Raw genomic sequence first — 15,813 nt, forward strand, 5'->3', positions numbered from 1 at the left:
GCGGGCTCAAACGGGAGCACCGGTCGAGTCTTGTTAAAGGGTCCCGATATTAGTGTCATTCATTTGAGCTAGTTCTGCAATTTTAGCCAGACGGAAAGAAACAATTCTCGTGAAATTCAACTTCAATTTAAGGATTGACAAATTCAATGTTTTTAATCAACAGAAGCCAGTCTACTCAATGGGTTGCTTACTGGTTTTCATATAAAGGATCCAGGTAAAAATGCACCAACAGAACTATATCGAAACAGAGAATAGAGAATCCAAATCCAGACACTGAAGAAATAGTGAATTACAAATCTAATGGATCATACAAATCATTTTGCACGTTATGTTCCCAGTTCAACACTTCTCTTGCTAAAGTCCATTACCAGGGAGCTTTGTAAAACCTACCCTTTCCGTTCGAGAATTTCACTTGTTCAATGAATATGAACACCTTTACAGCCTTCAACACCAAGAAAAATACAGAGGTTCTACATGAAGGCAAATGGCACAAACATTTTCTCCTGGTCTTCTATATATCGGGAGAAAAAGTTACGAACACTTTTTTCCTCTTTAATATTTCGTCAAAATTTCAGCACCGGTTCTTGTAATCAAAATGGTATGCTCAAACTGCGCTGCGAGACGGCCATCAGCTGTCAAAGTTGTCCAGTTATCTTCCCATGTGATGCATTCTGTGCTCCCTAGTGTAAGAATTGGTTCTGCAGTAAAAAATGCAAAAAAGACGGATGGAAAAGGTTCATATGCCAGATTCCACATCCGCAGTTAAAGGATATGTAAACGACGTTTGAGAATTGAGAGACTCCAGATATCACATATCCTTCCGATCAAACCAAACCCCGGACTTGGAGAGAAGGAAAGAGGAGAGAGAAAGAGATTAATTTTCCAAATTCTTTGAGTTCTTACCCATCCTCCAAGGCCTAATTTAGGATCTTTATCCAAGAGGCTATTTAGTGGGTGAAAACCCTAATGACAAGTAATTGCAATATGAAACTGCCGTGGTCCCCTGCCAAATAGTAAAATACTACTCCATATACTTTGGCCTCTGGGATTTCGTCCCAAATTAGAAGAGAAATACAACTTAATAAGCGATCTTCATCGGAAGGATCTACCGGGATATTTGGCTTAGCAAAAAGAAAAAGAAAATAGACATGTATCATCTGTATGTAAAATCTCAAGGCACTTACCAATTGTAAATGTTTGACCTTCAACCATGCGACCAGGCTGGTCATTGCCTGAGATAAAAATAAAAGTTGTATTTAGAAGAGAGCATTGCAATTGATGGCATAAGCTACATATGGAATCAGAGAATGCAATTTTAAGCGCGCAATGGGCGTGTGATGTTAAAGCATTGCCAGTTTGCCAACGGATAAAATATTGGCTCATTTTGTCAAATAGATGTAAGATGACATGTTCGGATGTTCCTGATAAGTACACATACTCGGTAACAATTGCTGTTCTAAGTATACTATACGCTTGCTACAACAACCAGGAAACTCGAGTGTGTTGAGTCTTGGGACTCACAAAAGGAAAGAGAAAGAAAGGTTAAGTGCTGGTTGAAATTTTAGGTGTAGTAGTTATTTTCCTCTGTTTGGTTTTGCAAAGACGGAAGGAGAATAAGAGGAACGATAAGGCAACTAAATTAACAAAGGAAAAATAAAAAATAAGAATGGAAAGTGAGGAGGAAAATAACTTAAATTGTTCTCTTTTAGGTTTTGTTCTCCTCTCTCCCAAACTAGGAACCAAACCGAGGAAGAAAGGAAACTAAATACTAACACACCCGTATTGTCAAAACCGGAATTGGTGATTACTATTTGTAACATGAAAAAAGGACCGTGTTTTACAACTTCTCCAGACTAACATCAAGATCCAGACACAAAAGAAAAGAGGAAAGAGGAGCAAGAAGCCAAGAAAAGAAAAGAGGAAAGGCAAAACTGAAGAAAAAAAGGACAAGTGAGGAGGAAAATAACATTCCACTCATTTGAAAATAAGTATTATTTAGTAGAACCAGAATAACAAGCAACGAGTCACCCAATAGACTGATGTCTACTTATGTGGGACAGAGCAGTCTTCTACACAAGCATTTCAAAAAGAGTTTCTTCATCAACACATATCAGCATAGTATTCCACGAAGTGAAGTAATATAGGAATAGTTCCAATTCTTCCTGCATTAATATGAGAATTTGCCTTTATACTATACCAGAGAAATAGAAGCAAATGGTTACTCACGGTGATGAAATATAAACGGTTCAGAATGAAATACTGTCCCAACACCATGCCCAACGAAACGATCAACGACACCAAACCCAAATTGTTCAGCATGTTCACTGAGACAGTCACCAAGACCAATTGTTAAGAACAAGCAATTACCAATAAACTAATGATGCCACACAAATTACAAGCAGATAAGAAATACCCTACAAAGTGAACACAGAAGGACGATACCATTCCTCCAGAGGGAGTGACGATAAGTGCATCTATTACCATGACAAATTCCAATAAAGTGATAATAATAGTTTAACAAAACACCAACCACCTTTCAAACCATGCGGGCATTCACCGGAGATCATTCCAAATGACTTTAAGACCTACATTCTTTCTTTGCGAGCAGCCAGGAAATGTGTCATATGGTATTATGAATTCTTTCCTTGCTTGGCAGGTCTCTAAGGTGTATCTATCTTAGCTGGCTCTGCCCCAGGATGGTCTACGATTAGATAGGAATTAGGAGAGAAAAGAATTGTGTTAACGGGCACTTTCACCTAGCAAATAGTGAGTGGTGGCATTGAAAACTTTCAATATTCTCAATTCCAATCGCTTAGGTGTGGTGTGTCGATTCTTTTGAGTACTATATCTGCTATGCCCTTATTCATAACTGTTATTTTCTATCCATATCTAGAATTCATAGTTTCCCTTGATTTAGTACCACTCCCACAGCCCATAATAAAACACATCAAAAAGACCACTAAGAAATAAACACACCTAATCCTCTTTCCAATCTTCCTAAACAAAACGCCATCTTTGCAAACAGCAATCCCTTTGTGCAAGCACTCTTCAGTTACCTGCCATAAATTAGAAAAGTGAAAATAAACAGAATTTCCTCTGAATTTCTAATTAGCTGGATAACACATTGAAAGTCAAAACAACAAAAGAATAATCAACAAGTACTTACTAAAGTATACCTCGACAAGCCGTTTCGCAGAATCACTAATGGAGTTGCCACAAAAAAAGGTTTTTGATGTGTCCCCATGATAACCCTATAGAATAAGATAAAAAATATTGCATGGAAGTCAACTTCTACCACTCAGAACGAAATAGTATGAAATGCTCTTGAAGAAAAACATGATCCTTTGACAGACTTGTGCATTAGATAAAAAAAACAGTGAAACATAGTTCAAGTTAAAATATGTTGGCTTGGTGTATGGTTGTTGATACTTTTCCATGTACATTCGTCATGTTTTTTCTGTCTTTATTGTACATGCGTTGTGCGGCTGTGCCCCCTCAGCATGCCCTCAAACAAAACCGTCTTGGTTCTCGTCAAGAAAAGGTAAATTTGCGGAATAAGAAAAACTGGGAAAAAACTAAGTACCAAAGAAAGGCATTTATATCGCGTATGGAAAAACATTCAGTGAAACTAAGGATCTTTTCCCAATTACTTGAATTGGCTAACATAAATCACTTTCACCACTGTATTCTATCAAGGGCTATAATATCAGCTAAACCGAAAGCGGACATTGTTTTTCTTTTTCGTAAAAGGGTTAATTTTAGTCTTCCCATCCCGTAGCATATGACCTTCAGGATAGTGTCGTTCTTTTTCAATGGGGCACTTAGCTGTCTTTGTGGTACATGACCAAATTATACACTACTTACTGAGAATAAACGTACGATGGATTCAGAGCAATTGCAAAAATGCAAAATTTCATGCCTAAGGATCCACAATAACAGAGAGAGGACATTGCCCTCACAAAAATGCATATTCTAGACTACAACACTCAACAGACATCTAACATCTAAAAAATGGCCACGGCATTGTGGGGAATGTAGATTTCAAGGGCGCTTTCTGTGTGAGAAAAAATAACTGAAGCACGCAACTTGTATGAAGAAACTGAAACATCCTGTTACACAAATACACATGATAAGACCATGTCGATAAGATCACCAGTTTATGGGAACGTAGTCAGCAAAACAAGGATTGCAACTTACATTTAAGTATACTGTCACATCAATGTTTATTATGTCGCCATCCTGCACAGGAGATGATTATTTGTAATGACGAGTTTGAATTTTAAGTGAGCAGCACTAGGCAGGTAAACTGCGCTACCTGTAGTTGGCGAGAATCAGGTATTCCATGGCACACGCACTCATTGACTGATGTGCATACACTCTTTGGAAATCCCCCATAGCCAAGAGGTGAAGGATAAGCACCAGCGTCAATAATCATTTGGTGCACCGCTTTATCAATTTCATTTGTGGTCACAGATGGCTAATCAAGATAAAAAATGATGTAAATAGCGAGTCATAAAGACACCTGCAAGTATCAATAGAGCAAAGGCTTTGGAGAGAAAGAAAGAGTATGATTCTGTCATTCCATAAATCAAAAGATCCGAAGAACAAAAATATCAATATATGACCCAAATCCTACATCATACAGGGGGCAGATCTAGGCACCAGTAGGTGCCGCCTTCTGCAAAAACTCCATTCATTCATATGCCACAAGCTGCAGCATACATGGTATACAAATGGCAAAAATACTTTCTACTGCCCCCCAATATTTCTCCAGTTTGCAGTGGTCATTTCATAGCATTTACACGTAACAACAAATTCTTTATCAATATTTCAAAATGCCCTTAACTATGCATTATATCCTTCCCATAGATCTTAATCTCATAACACAAATCAAAATAATAATGACTTCTCTCTTCGGAACAGGGATCCGTTCATTTAGTAAACTATGAAACTTATTTGGGCTCATAAAATAGATTATTATTGTCTTTGAAGGTAATGACATGTATTTAGAGTAGTGGAACCACACTCCTTCTATAAGCAAAAATGTTGCTTTCTGCTATTTAGTAATCTATTTGTCCAATTCCTTTGGTAGAATTTTGTACTGATACTGTAATAATTGTAGTTCTTATAAGCATGAATAGGGACATGACACTGGAGACACGACACGGAGACGACAAGATAGGAACATAAATTTTTTCAGGACAGACACAATGGGGACACATTGAATAGGAAACATATAGTGTACAGGTATATTGCAAATATACATATCTAAGAATTAAAAAAATGGTCCATTATTTTTTCAAATTAGGAAAAAAAACACAAATAAGGTCAATACTATAGACATACAAATCAACAACCACTTAAAAATGTGTTCTTGAACTAAGCATCCATGGAGTTTGACTCTGGCTCAATTTTTGGAAGTTGTATTATGATTCCTAATATCTTCCTAACGTGTCCCCAATGCGCCCAACTAGAATAAAAAATAAGAAACATCGAACATGTATTTATGCGTGTCTGACACATATCCAGAACTTGTTGTGTGATGCCGAAATGGATGTGTGAAGTTAGGAAGATAGTGTCAGTGCTTTCAAGGTCACCTACCAAATTGCCCAAATGAGTTTGGTATGGAATGATGGGTCCATTGATTGTGCGATACAAACAATCTAAAGTATGATGCTATCTACATTCAGGTTGATGGATAGAAAGGATGAAGATTGAAGGGTCATGAGAGGGGACGTAACGAAAGTAGGCAACACCGAGGAGGAAATTCTAGCTCCGCCGTTGCTTATGAAGACCGTAAGAATGAAAGTAAAATATCATTTCAATCCATTCAACAAAGAAAACTTAAAATGTCACATCGTAAGCCCAAAAGAATCTGATGGAATAACTAGTTGACAGAAGATAAGACTGATATAGACAGCTTTACAGTAAAACGGATGATTGTGCCCACTAAACTAAGCTTCCTTTCTGCCAACACTACAGCCAATAAAACTATATTGCCCACCATAATAAGATAATCAGTATAAAGGTCCCATGTTTCCTTGTAGTTCCTCTACAGCCCGCCTAATACAGCTTTCTCCTCTAAACATTGTAATTAACCATACATTTCCCAAATGAAGCAACATGTAGAACATTGTGAGACAAGGTTAGGGATCAAAATTAATAACAACTAACAAGTATGTGGAAGCATGAAGTTATTGCCTTGAAATGTTCTACATCATGGCCTTAACAAAAAATTTAGGTTATACGTCAATTACCAGGACAATTGCCATCTTTCAAACTACTAACACTTCATAGCTCACCACTTTCTATAATGGAAGTGTAAAAAATGACATCAGAAAGCCCAAGTTGAAAGCCCATATCTCTTAGCCTCAAATACCAGAGGTTCTTGCTCAAGGTGTGGGAGACGAGACAAAGTTCGATCGCAGGCTTTGATACAAAGCTTAAGTCAAGGAAACTCTGTTTTTCAGACATCATACTACATGTACTATTATTAAGATCTGAGCCGTTAATGGCATAACTGCATCAAACTGCTGGCAATAAAACATGACTTTCTAATCACAACCACCCAAGGTACAACCATATTCTCCTGAAAAATCCACCTACCCCCATCTGCCCAAGGAACACAAGAAGGAAAGGGAGATACTAATGCTAACTGAAAGTATACTAGACTGGCTCATTAATCCAAGGTCCATTTGGCATGCCAATCCAATTGTAACCCCAATTCTAACATTTTATTTGACCAGATAAGCAAACTCAGCCAGAGGATTAAACTAAGTTTAATCAAAACCAATTGTTAACTTGATAAATAAAGGACAATGTTCAAATATCAACAGATAAGAAGGCAAGCATAAAAGTCCATGAGCAGATCTGAAGATCAGTGTATCCTCAATTGCTATAATATACAGCAATCATAGTCGCAGACACAATATGGATGAAGAGAAACACATTACAAACCTAATGCAACTAGAATCCCAGGAAACAAATGTTCAACAGTAAAATACAAAAACAAATTGTAGTTTCTTACCCTGACCAATTTCCCGGCAGAATCCAAGACCCGAGCAGCAAGCTCACATGCAGCCCTCATGCAAGCGATGCCTTCAGAATCAGGAATTTGATGTTCAGGAGAGATTTCTGGTAACAAGTTGGAACCAACATAAGGAGGCTTTGGTATGTGATCAGGCACTGGAAGACGTTGGGATACCTTTCCTCGCCTCAAAGGTGGCCTTTTAATGATCTTCGTACCTAGAAGCTCACGCTCTCTGTATGCAGAACGCCGAGTTTAAATCAATCAACAACACAACTTAAAAATTGTCCAACTATTAGAGAACAAAAAACAACAATAACAAATACGTAGTGACCATAACATCAGATAATATGTCATGAAACGACTGGTTTCACTGCAGCAAAACTCATCTACCTAGAGCTTGGGATTAGTAGATTTAGGCAGAGAAGAAAACTTCATATTTCAAAACTTACTCTGTATCGCATACCAGACCATTGACTATTTAAGGCATTTAAGCGAGATAGATTCATGAAGGAGACAGAAGTGGGCAGGGAGAATTTGGGGGATCTCAATCAATCGCTTGGCATGAAAACAGAGCATATTGTGGAACAGCATCTCTAATGGGGGAGTCAAAGTGGAGCCCCAACTAGAAAAAAAAAAAAACACAGCAATTGTTGCTCCAATCTTACCTTCAAACACAGTCAAATCCAAGGTGGATTTGGCAGCTTCCAGTTTGCTTCAAATTTGACAGGAGATGCCAAACAACTTTTTTGACCCTTTCAGCTCTCAAAATAGCAGTTTGTTCTCCAAAAGTAACCATTTGATACTATGGTTAGCAAGGGAGGTTTGTTGATGCCAAATTCGGGGATGTAAAATAGGCACTTTAAGCCTTCAAAAAATTTGGCATCTCAAGATTCATCATTCATGGCTTGGGATGCTCTAAAGGAAGATGAAGTCATTGGCGAAGCTTCACTAGCAACTAGGACAGTTGATGACTTCAAATTTCAGCTAGAACTTAACTATTCATGTTTCTATTTACCACTACTACTACGTCCCTGACTCTGATTTCTACAAGTAATCACTGCATATTCCAAAGAATACCACCAAATTTATACATTCCGATTCTTTCGAGTACTAAAATTTCCGAATACTTTCTCTCCCTGAAATTTACAACAGCCAAATCCCCAATCGATGCCTTCACTAACTCCTTCACACTGTAACCTAAATTCGAGAAAGTGCGTCGAAACACCTCACAAATGACTTATCAAGATTCTGTTCTCAATATCAGTAGTACTGAACACAAGGGCATGCTTCAGTCGAATATGTATATATTGTCACAAGTGAAATTCAATTGCACTCATGTTCGAATAATGCCACAAACGAGATTGTAACATCAGAACAAAAAATAACTTGAAACGGTTCAGTATACCAGAAAGTACCTCCTGATTTTAATGGCCTCCTCTATGCCCAAAAGCCTCTTTGCTTCAACAACAAAACGCTTTTGAAGATTGGATTTTTTCCCTGACGTTGAGAAAATTACCAAAATAAAATCAAACCCATTAATCAGAAAGGAAAAAGAAAGTGATTACTAAGTTCCATACCAGAGAAAGAAGCTAATGAGAAGTTCAGTGGGCCCCTCATGATAAGACTAGATGATGATGATGACAAGGGTTGTCCATAGACAGAAGAGGAGAGTTGCAGAGATGTTGAATAGGAGAGTGAAGCAACGCAGGGCATCTTGGAGGGAGAGAGAGAGAGTGGTGAAGGAGAGGGGATAACGGAGGATTTGGAGGGGCCAAATGGGCCGGGCCAAGAGGAAAATATCCGAAATGATTGGTGGGCCTGTAAAAATTTTGTGGGCTGTGGTAAAATGTGGCCCAATTGATTTGTGGTCATGGGTCCTGAATAAAGTGCACTGTGTGGACCATTGGCTCCGGACGAGAGCTGCTAACTGCACAGCAATTGTGCACAGTTTTCTGTGCACAGATCACGCTGTGAGCCCACTACAGGTTCTACACAAATGATCCGAGTTATTCATTAGTATGAAACATTTTTTCGAAGGTCCACGCCTCAAAAAATTAACTCAATCTGATACCTATAGACACTCGATTCAATCATCTAACGTTTTACTATCTCGAAATCTAAATGAAAAAAGTTACTAGATGATTAGATCAAGCACTTATATGTATCGAATTAAGCTAATTTTTAACGAAGACCCCCTCACACTGTAATCCGTGCACAAAATCTGTGCAGTTACACTTTCTGGACTCTGGATCCAACATGTGCTACATAGAAATGTGTGTTGGGCAATTTTGAACATGATTATTTGTCCTTGGCGATTTTTTCAAAAATCTGGTCATAATAATTATTATTTTTTTATCCCTTTTGCTTATGCGTTTTTCTCGTCAAGACGGATAAGTATTAACGTAGAAGTATATCGATGTAAAACTAACCAAAAAGATAAATAAGTTAGGCCAAACTTAGGTTCAGCATATAATGGGTTCGGAGAGCAAAAGGGTAATGCAACCACCAAAGCCAAAGATACTATCCAAATTATTTGAATTCTCGCACCCCTTGCACTACATGTGTAGTGTGGTCGATCCGGCCGTCCATTTCGGCAATGAACGGCTCGGATTTTCATCCGAACAATAGACGACTCGTATTTTTAGAAGCTCGGATTAAATTTGTGCCATTTATATTGAGATGGACGGTCGGATCCACCGCAGCTGCCGCACTACAGCAACTCCCAATCCCTTATTATTATTATTATTATTATTTATTTTTTGGTGGAACGGAATGGTAATCAATCCCTTACTTTCACGTCATGATCTTCCCTTGTTTGATTTATACTCAAAGGAGACTTGAAAATTCAACTCATGGGAAGGGAAATCATTCCAAACTAGAAGTTGATGAAGATTCAGCTATAGTATTAGCTAGGTACTTGCACAAGAGTACTAGTAAGCGCTTCAGTGGAAGACTTCGATCGATCGGTTCAATTTTACCATATTTTTATCATTGGATGCCAAAGCCAAACATGATGGAAAGAGACTTTTGAAAACTGGAGCTAGCTAGAAGTAGTAGTAGTCAATAATTGGGAAGATTTGTGAGCCCATATATGACGGCCAATCTACGTACTACAGCATAACGTACTCCCTTATACATGGAGTACTTTTCTGGACCTGGATTCTATATCTCAATATATATCGCGAGAAATGTAAAAAAAAAAAATTAGTGCTGCAGGTTGTTCCGGAATAGCTTTCGCACACCTTCAACTAATCTATGCAGCCTCTTCCACAACCTGTATGCGTGGAGTGAGGTGGTCTCATTAAGAGTTATTGGTCAGAAGAGAATCGAACTTGTAGAGACTTTAGCGGGAAGCAAACTCCCAATTTCCGGTCCAAGACCACTGGACCAACCCCTTGGATCGATCCGTGAGACGTGTAAGTGCTCTTCAAACAAGCTTCGTTGTCGATTGATCCTACGCATGTTCAAACGTGTGTAGTGTTTGACTATTTGCAGCTAGAACGTACAATATCAAATTGCCGTGGAAGTTGCCAGGAAAACACCGTGGAGATTAGACTGAGATTCACGTCGACCGATACGGTCCATAAACCCCATTAATTTGAGTGAGAGAAATGTCGGTTGTCATGTATCTTGTATGGTGATCTGCATTGAGCTTCCCAATAAAAGAAAAAAAATGAGAACTGCTGGCAATAATATTTTTGTGGTGGTCATGTGGTCATAATATTGAATTCGATATTGCTACTAATTTAATTATACCCACCTTGACTCTATTATTGTCGATATTATAGCTTGACAGTTTGACATTGTTAGGCAGATTAGTTTAGTTAAAGAACCATCATTTTGATTGGCGTGGCACATCATCCTTCATGCAACCATATTAATGAGTTCAGATGAGAGTATTAAAGACCCGTTTCTCTATGATTCTTATTTTCCGCTATATCAGACTCGTCATTTTCTCGCAAAAACTAAGTATTTATTTGGAAAATTCAAATAAGTACTTAATTTGTTAGTGGAACACACCCTAAATGAATTAAATCTCAATTAATTTCAAGATTATGGGAATGACGTAGAATAAAAGAGTATTTGATTAAAATACTGTAAAGTTTGGTTGTTAAGATAAGAGTTGGGAAGCAACATTAGTAATTAATTTGACAGCCTCTCAAGTCTAAATTAACTCAATTCAAGAATCCATTTCAATCACAATTTGCGTTTATAATATCATAAGTAAAGATCAACATTGGGGGGTTTCTGTGATGTGATGCGAACAAGGACACAATACGAGTACTCAAAAAAAAAATTCACTTTCTTAAGTTTGTTGGGTAAGTCACACACTTTCTTAGGCGCTATCAATCTTTATGAGCTCAGTTGATCCGAGCCTTTGTTGCAATTTAAAACGAGTCATCATTAGCGAACCGTGGAATTGATTTTCAATAATTCGTCTGCGTATATAAAATGGTCCAAACATCACAAGTTATGAAGAAAAGATTAAAAAACAGTGTAGGTTGGCCAAAAGTGAATTGATATGTGTTTGTTCAAGTAATGAAGGGCCAGATGGGCTCCGTATTAGAAAAGTTCCCTTACTATAATCTCTCTCTCTCTCTCTCTCTCTCTCACCTGAGATCACAGGAGAGGCAGAGTATGTCAACAGGGAGATATTTAGGGAAAGCAACATCACTGCAAAGCATTGAGCACCGAACCTAACAGCAAACTAACATGAACATTAAAAAACCATTTCACCAGATATGAACTGCAGAACAAATTGATCCTTCTTTACTTTTGTTTCTCAGCTTTTTATTTTTCCCATTTGTTCTTTTACCTAAAAGGTTCATGAGGAGCTGGTCTATCTCTTCTACTGCTTCTCTGTCTAAACATTAAAAACAATTTACAATTCTACTTTGCCACTTGCTACACCACCGCCCCCTCCCACCTTCGCTCCCCCTTCCTTTTCATTCTTTTCATAACCGGATGTCCGGGCTGTTTGCGCGCGTATCTCAACAGGTTTCAAAACCCTAAAGTTAACGACCGGCCAAACTATTCGGTGGTCCAATTCCCTCCCCCTTCCTACCTCAACAAACAACAAGAAAAAAAAAATGTTACAAAGCTCCAATTACCCTCGGCTTCTTACTACACTCAAAATCTAAAAACTCCATCTCCCTAATCCTCTTATTCTCCCCACAACTACCATTGGTATCAACACCACCACTAAATATATTGACCCCAAACAGTCTAACCATTTGAACTGGCCGGACCGGGATCAGTAACCCGGCCACAGCCGGCCCGTCCCGGGACTTCCAACCGATGAAGAGCTGCTTGTCCGAACCGGTGGACCGGTGAAAGCTCACGACATCTCCTGCTTTCAGGCTCTTCTCCTTCACGAAACGGCTCCACCCCTTGGTCAGCACGTAGCTCTGGCTGCTGTTCCAGTACGAGTACCGGAACCTCCACACTTTCCCGGCCGCATCCTTGAAGTTCAGCAGGACCCCCTTCGAGACGCTCCCGTTCTGCAAGGGGAAGTGCTTCTCCGCGTGCTGCTTCGGTATCACCAGCCGGTTCAGCTTCCCGACGTCGCTGGGCGTCACCGCCTTCTCGAACAGCTGCTCGGTCGCTCCTTCGGCCGAGCAGGTGGGCCCGCCCAGCGAATTTACAACCCTGTCCTTGTTTTGGCATTTTCCGTTTCCGTCGTAATTCCGCCTGCTCTGCTCCAGCTCGTCGTTGTACGTGTGCTTCCTGAGCATGTCCACGACCTCGGCCTTGGAGTGGGAGCTCAAGAACGCGGCCTCCACGTCGTCGTTTTCAGAAACTGCTGTAGCAGTTTCCGACTTGAAGTTCGTGACGGCTTCGCGGCCGCGAAAGCGCTGGGCCGCGACGTCGTAGGCCCTGGCGGCCTCGTCTTCCAAGTTGAAGGTGCCCAGCCAGACCCGCTGGTGCTTCTCGTAAATCTGGGCCCCCCAGCGCCCGTTGGGCTGGGGGACCACGCCTTTGAAGCGCGACGAGGGGAGTTTTCGGGACTCGGCCTCGACGCCGCCGTCGGTGTCGAGGATTACGCTCGCGCCGCTCCCGACGCGGCACAGGCTCTGATTCGGCGACGTCGTCGTCGCCGGCTGAGGGAACAGCGGTTGGGGTGTGGTTGATCGAGAGTCGGTCGTTGTGCTCTCGTCTGTGCAACTGTTGTCCATTTTTGGTGGTGTGTCTCTGAGAGAGAAACAGAATGAATTTTGAGAGAGAGAGAGAGAGAGAGAGAGAGAGAGAGAGAGATCGAAAAGGGAAGAGGGGTATGAGTTGGATACGTAGGAGGCCAGGCTGAATATTTATAGGAGCTGGCATATGTCTCGTGTGACAGAATATTGTAATAAAAAATGGTTACTGTAATCATATTTGGTTTCTAAACTTTAAAAGTATCACTTAGTGAACATTTGCCTGATATCGACAATATTAACTTTATATAGTAAATGCAGAACCCACCAAATGGCTTAACAGATTAGTACTCTCCGTTTCCAATTTATTCGCTCATTACGGAAACTCTCTGTTCGATATGAGTATATTCACCCAAGAATTATTACATTCACCATTCGATATGAAAGGACACAATATTTTACGATTGGATCACACGATAAGATCGCCGGGATGCTTTATAATTTGTCAAAGAAACTTATATTTTCTCATGTATACGACCAAATAAAATGGAAAAGTAAACTTACTGTTATGTTATTACAGGTTGTATAGTTTTTGGCAAATTAGATATGACAACAAAGGTAATAAAAAAAGGGTTATGATAATGCGGGTGAGGTGGGGTCAACCCAAGAAAGGAAAGGAACTAGGAAGATTCATGGAGTGAGAAAGGGGGTGAGAGAGAGAGAGAGAGAGAGAGAGAGAGAGAGAGTTACTGGGGGAGGGGTAGTGAAGGTGTCTGGTAGTAGCAGTAGTAACTAGGCTCGGTAGTAGCAGTAGTAACTAGGAGCCTAGTATGTATGTAGTAAAATGTATAATGTTGTGGGCTATGTATGTGAGGTAGGTCCCAATTTGTGGCAAGTTGCACTGTTGGAACCGCGTTTTAGAAAAGTTCATACATCCCCCCTGAGCTTTTGCTGCTGACCATCAGCATGGCCTCTCTCCTCCCCCACAAATTCCATATTATTTATTATTAACTCTAACGGATTGGCCTAGTAGTGAAAGCTTGGATTTGAAGAGTTTTAGATATATACTATCAACTTCTTTAGAATTAGGGCATACAGTATAATAACGGTTTTGTTCTGACTTTAGTTCGTGTCTTAGCAAAAGGGCGGTGGAAATGAACTCTAGAATTAATCGATATGGTTGTAAATTGACCCGAATAGTTGAGTTATCAAAGTTCACATATATTTATTTATTTTCGGATAAGCACATATATTTATTCTTTGGTCGTTATCCTATCTGATTCTGATACTTGATCAAAATCTTTCTTCTACAGTATCAATTGTTGCTGCTTTTAATGCACCAAATTGAATTCCAGATAAAGGTTAGAGAGAGACACGAGGGGGTAAGGAGGGTAGGAGCGGGGGTTTAAAACCTGCTTCCACTGGTATGGGTACCAATGGGCCAATGCTAACAAGGGGATAGACAGACAAGGTGAAATGTAAGTGTGTGTGTGTGTGTGTGAGAGAGAGAGAGAGAGAGAGAGAGAGAGAGAGAGAGAGGAATTGTATGCTTCCACTGGTATGGGGTGTCATGGGCCAATGGTAATGGAGGGAGATGGATAAACTTGAAGGAAAGCAGAGCTCATCTGCGAAGGAATTCCCCCATAAGCCTTAGCTGGCATGATTTGATTCGCCCTCTTTGATCTTTCCGTTTTGTCTTTTTTGTCTAGGTTCATCATATACAGGGAGTCTCTCTCTCTCTCTCTCTCTCTCTCTCTCTCTCTCTCCCAAAACAATTCCTTTCCCATTTCCTAATTTTCCAACAAAGTGTCTGTCTCTTTCTTGTTCTAATTTTAGTACTGTTCAATCCACTCCACTAATCTCGTCTACTTGTCAATGAACAGAATTTAGTAAATGTACGGAATACTTTCAAATGGAGTATAAATTCAAATAATGAATAATGTGGCTTTTTCAGTACGACTTTAACACCTCTTTTTGCTGAATTAGATCATCTCTCTAGTAGAATTTAAAAACTGGCTCCTAAATTAGGCTTCCATCTCCCTCTAAAGTATAGCAAATATTTTATTATCTCAGTGTTCCAATGGACACTGTAAAATGACTCCAAAATTAGGCTCTCTCGATTCGGAGCTTTTTTAAGTGTAATGATTTGGTTCCCTTAATTAGTTGGAAGACTGAGATTGGAAAAACAAATCGGGACAGATGAAGTAATTCGTTAAATGTCGTAATCTATATATCAAGGAGCCAAAGTAAAGAAATATAAACATTAAAAGAGGTAGAGAGATCTAGTGAGGCCACTACATTTTATCATAATCTACCTCATTAATAGTCATTAAGCTATGAGTACTCATACATTTTTCTGAATTACTACAAGCTTTAACACATAATATTAGGTCCATTTGTTGGAAATTTACGAAATTTCAGGTGAATGAAACCGGGATTTTGGAGGGTCTACCGAGGCAACCAGTCCCGGGTTCGTCGTATCTGGACACCCCACAATCAATAGACGTATTGAATTGTGGGATTTCGTAACCCCTGGCCATGATGGTGTAATCAATCCCGTAACCTCCCTCCTTGATGGCAGAATTCAAATTCTGAATTCATTGTGCAGAATTCAATGTGTGGAGTTATTCAGCCCTCATCTCTCTATAA

General features: G+C 39.6%; 2 protein-coding genes across 3 annotated transcripts; both read right to left on the minus strand.

Annotated features, from left to right (window-relative positions):
- Window positions 1-269: 269 nt before the first annotated feature.
- LOC131300841 (methionine aminopeptidase 1B, chloroplastic) lies at window positions 270-8,798 on the minus strand. 2 transcript variants are annotated; one of them, XM_058326846.1, is made up of 10 exons: window positions 8,608-8,798; window positions 8,446-8,527; window positions 7,028-7,262; window positions 4,316-4,477; window positions 4,198-4,239; window positions 3,177-3,251; window positions 2,977-3,056; window positions 2,227-2,324; window positions 1,185-1,232; window positions 270-698 (listed from the first exon to the last, which is right to left on the minus strand). In XM_058326846.1, exons 1-10 carry the CDS (start codon window positions 8,741-8,743, stop codon window positions 553-555), a joined length of 1,104 nt encoding a protein of 367 aa, XP_058182829.1. In that variant the 5' UTR covers window positions 8,744-8,798; the 3' UTR covers window positions 270-552. The 2 variants fall into 2 exon arrangements, with proteins under 2 accessions (XP_058182829.1, XP_058182830.1); XM_058326847.1 differs by lacking the exon at window positions 4,198-4,239 and having other exon boundaries at window positions 8,608-8,772.
- Window positions 8,799-11,773: 2,975 nt separating this feature from the next.
- Window positions 11,774-13,315, minus strand: LOC131300842 (AP2/ERF and B3 domain-containing transcription factor RAV1). Its single transcript, XM_058326848.1, has one exon. The coding sequence runs from the start codon at window positions 13,204-13,206 to the stop codon at window positions 12,124-12,126; it is 1,083 nt and encodes a 360-aa protein (XP_058182831.1). The 5' UTR covers window positions 13,207-13,315; the 3' UTR covers window positions 11,774-12,123.
- Between the last annotated feature and the right edge of the window lie 2,498 nt (window positions 13,316-15,813).

The sequence above is a fragment of the Rhododendron vialii genome, chromosome 9a (genome assembly GCF_030253575.1).
Source record: "Rhododendron vialii isolate Sample 1 chromosome 9a, ASM3025357v1".
In the NCBI taxonomy this organism is placed as follows: Eukaryota; Viridiplantae; Streptophyta; class Magnoliopsida; order Ericales; family Ericaceae; genus Rhododendron; species Rhododendron vialii.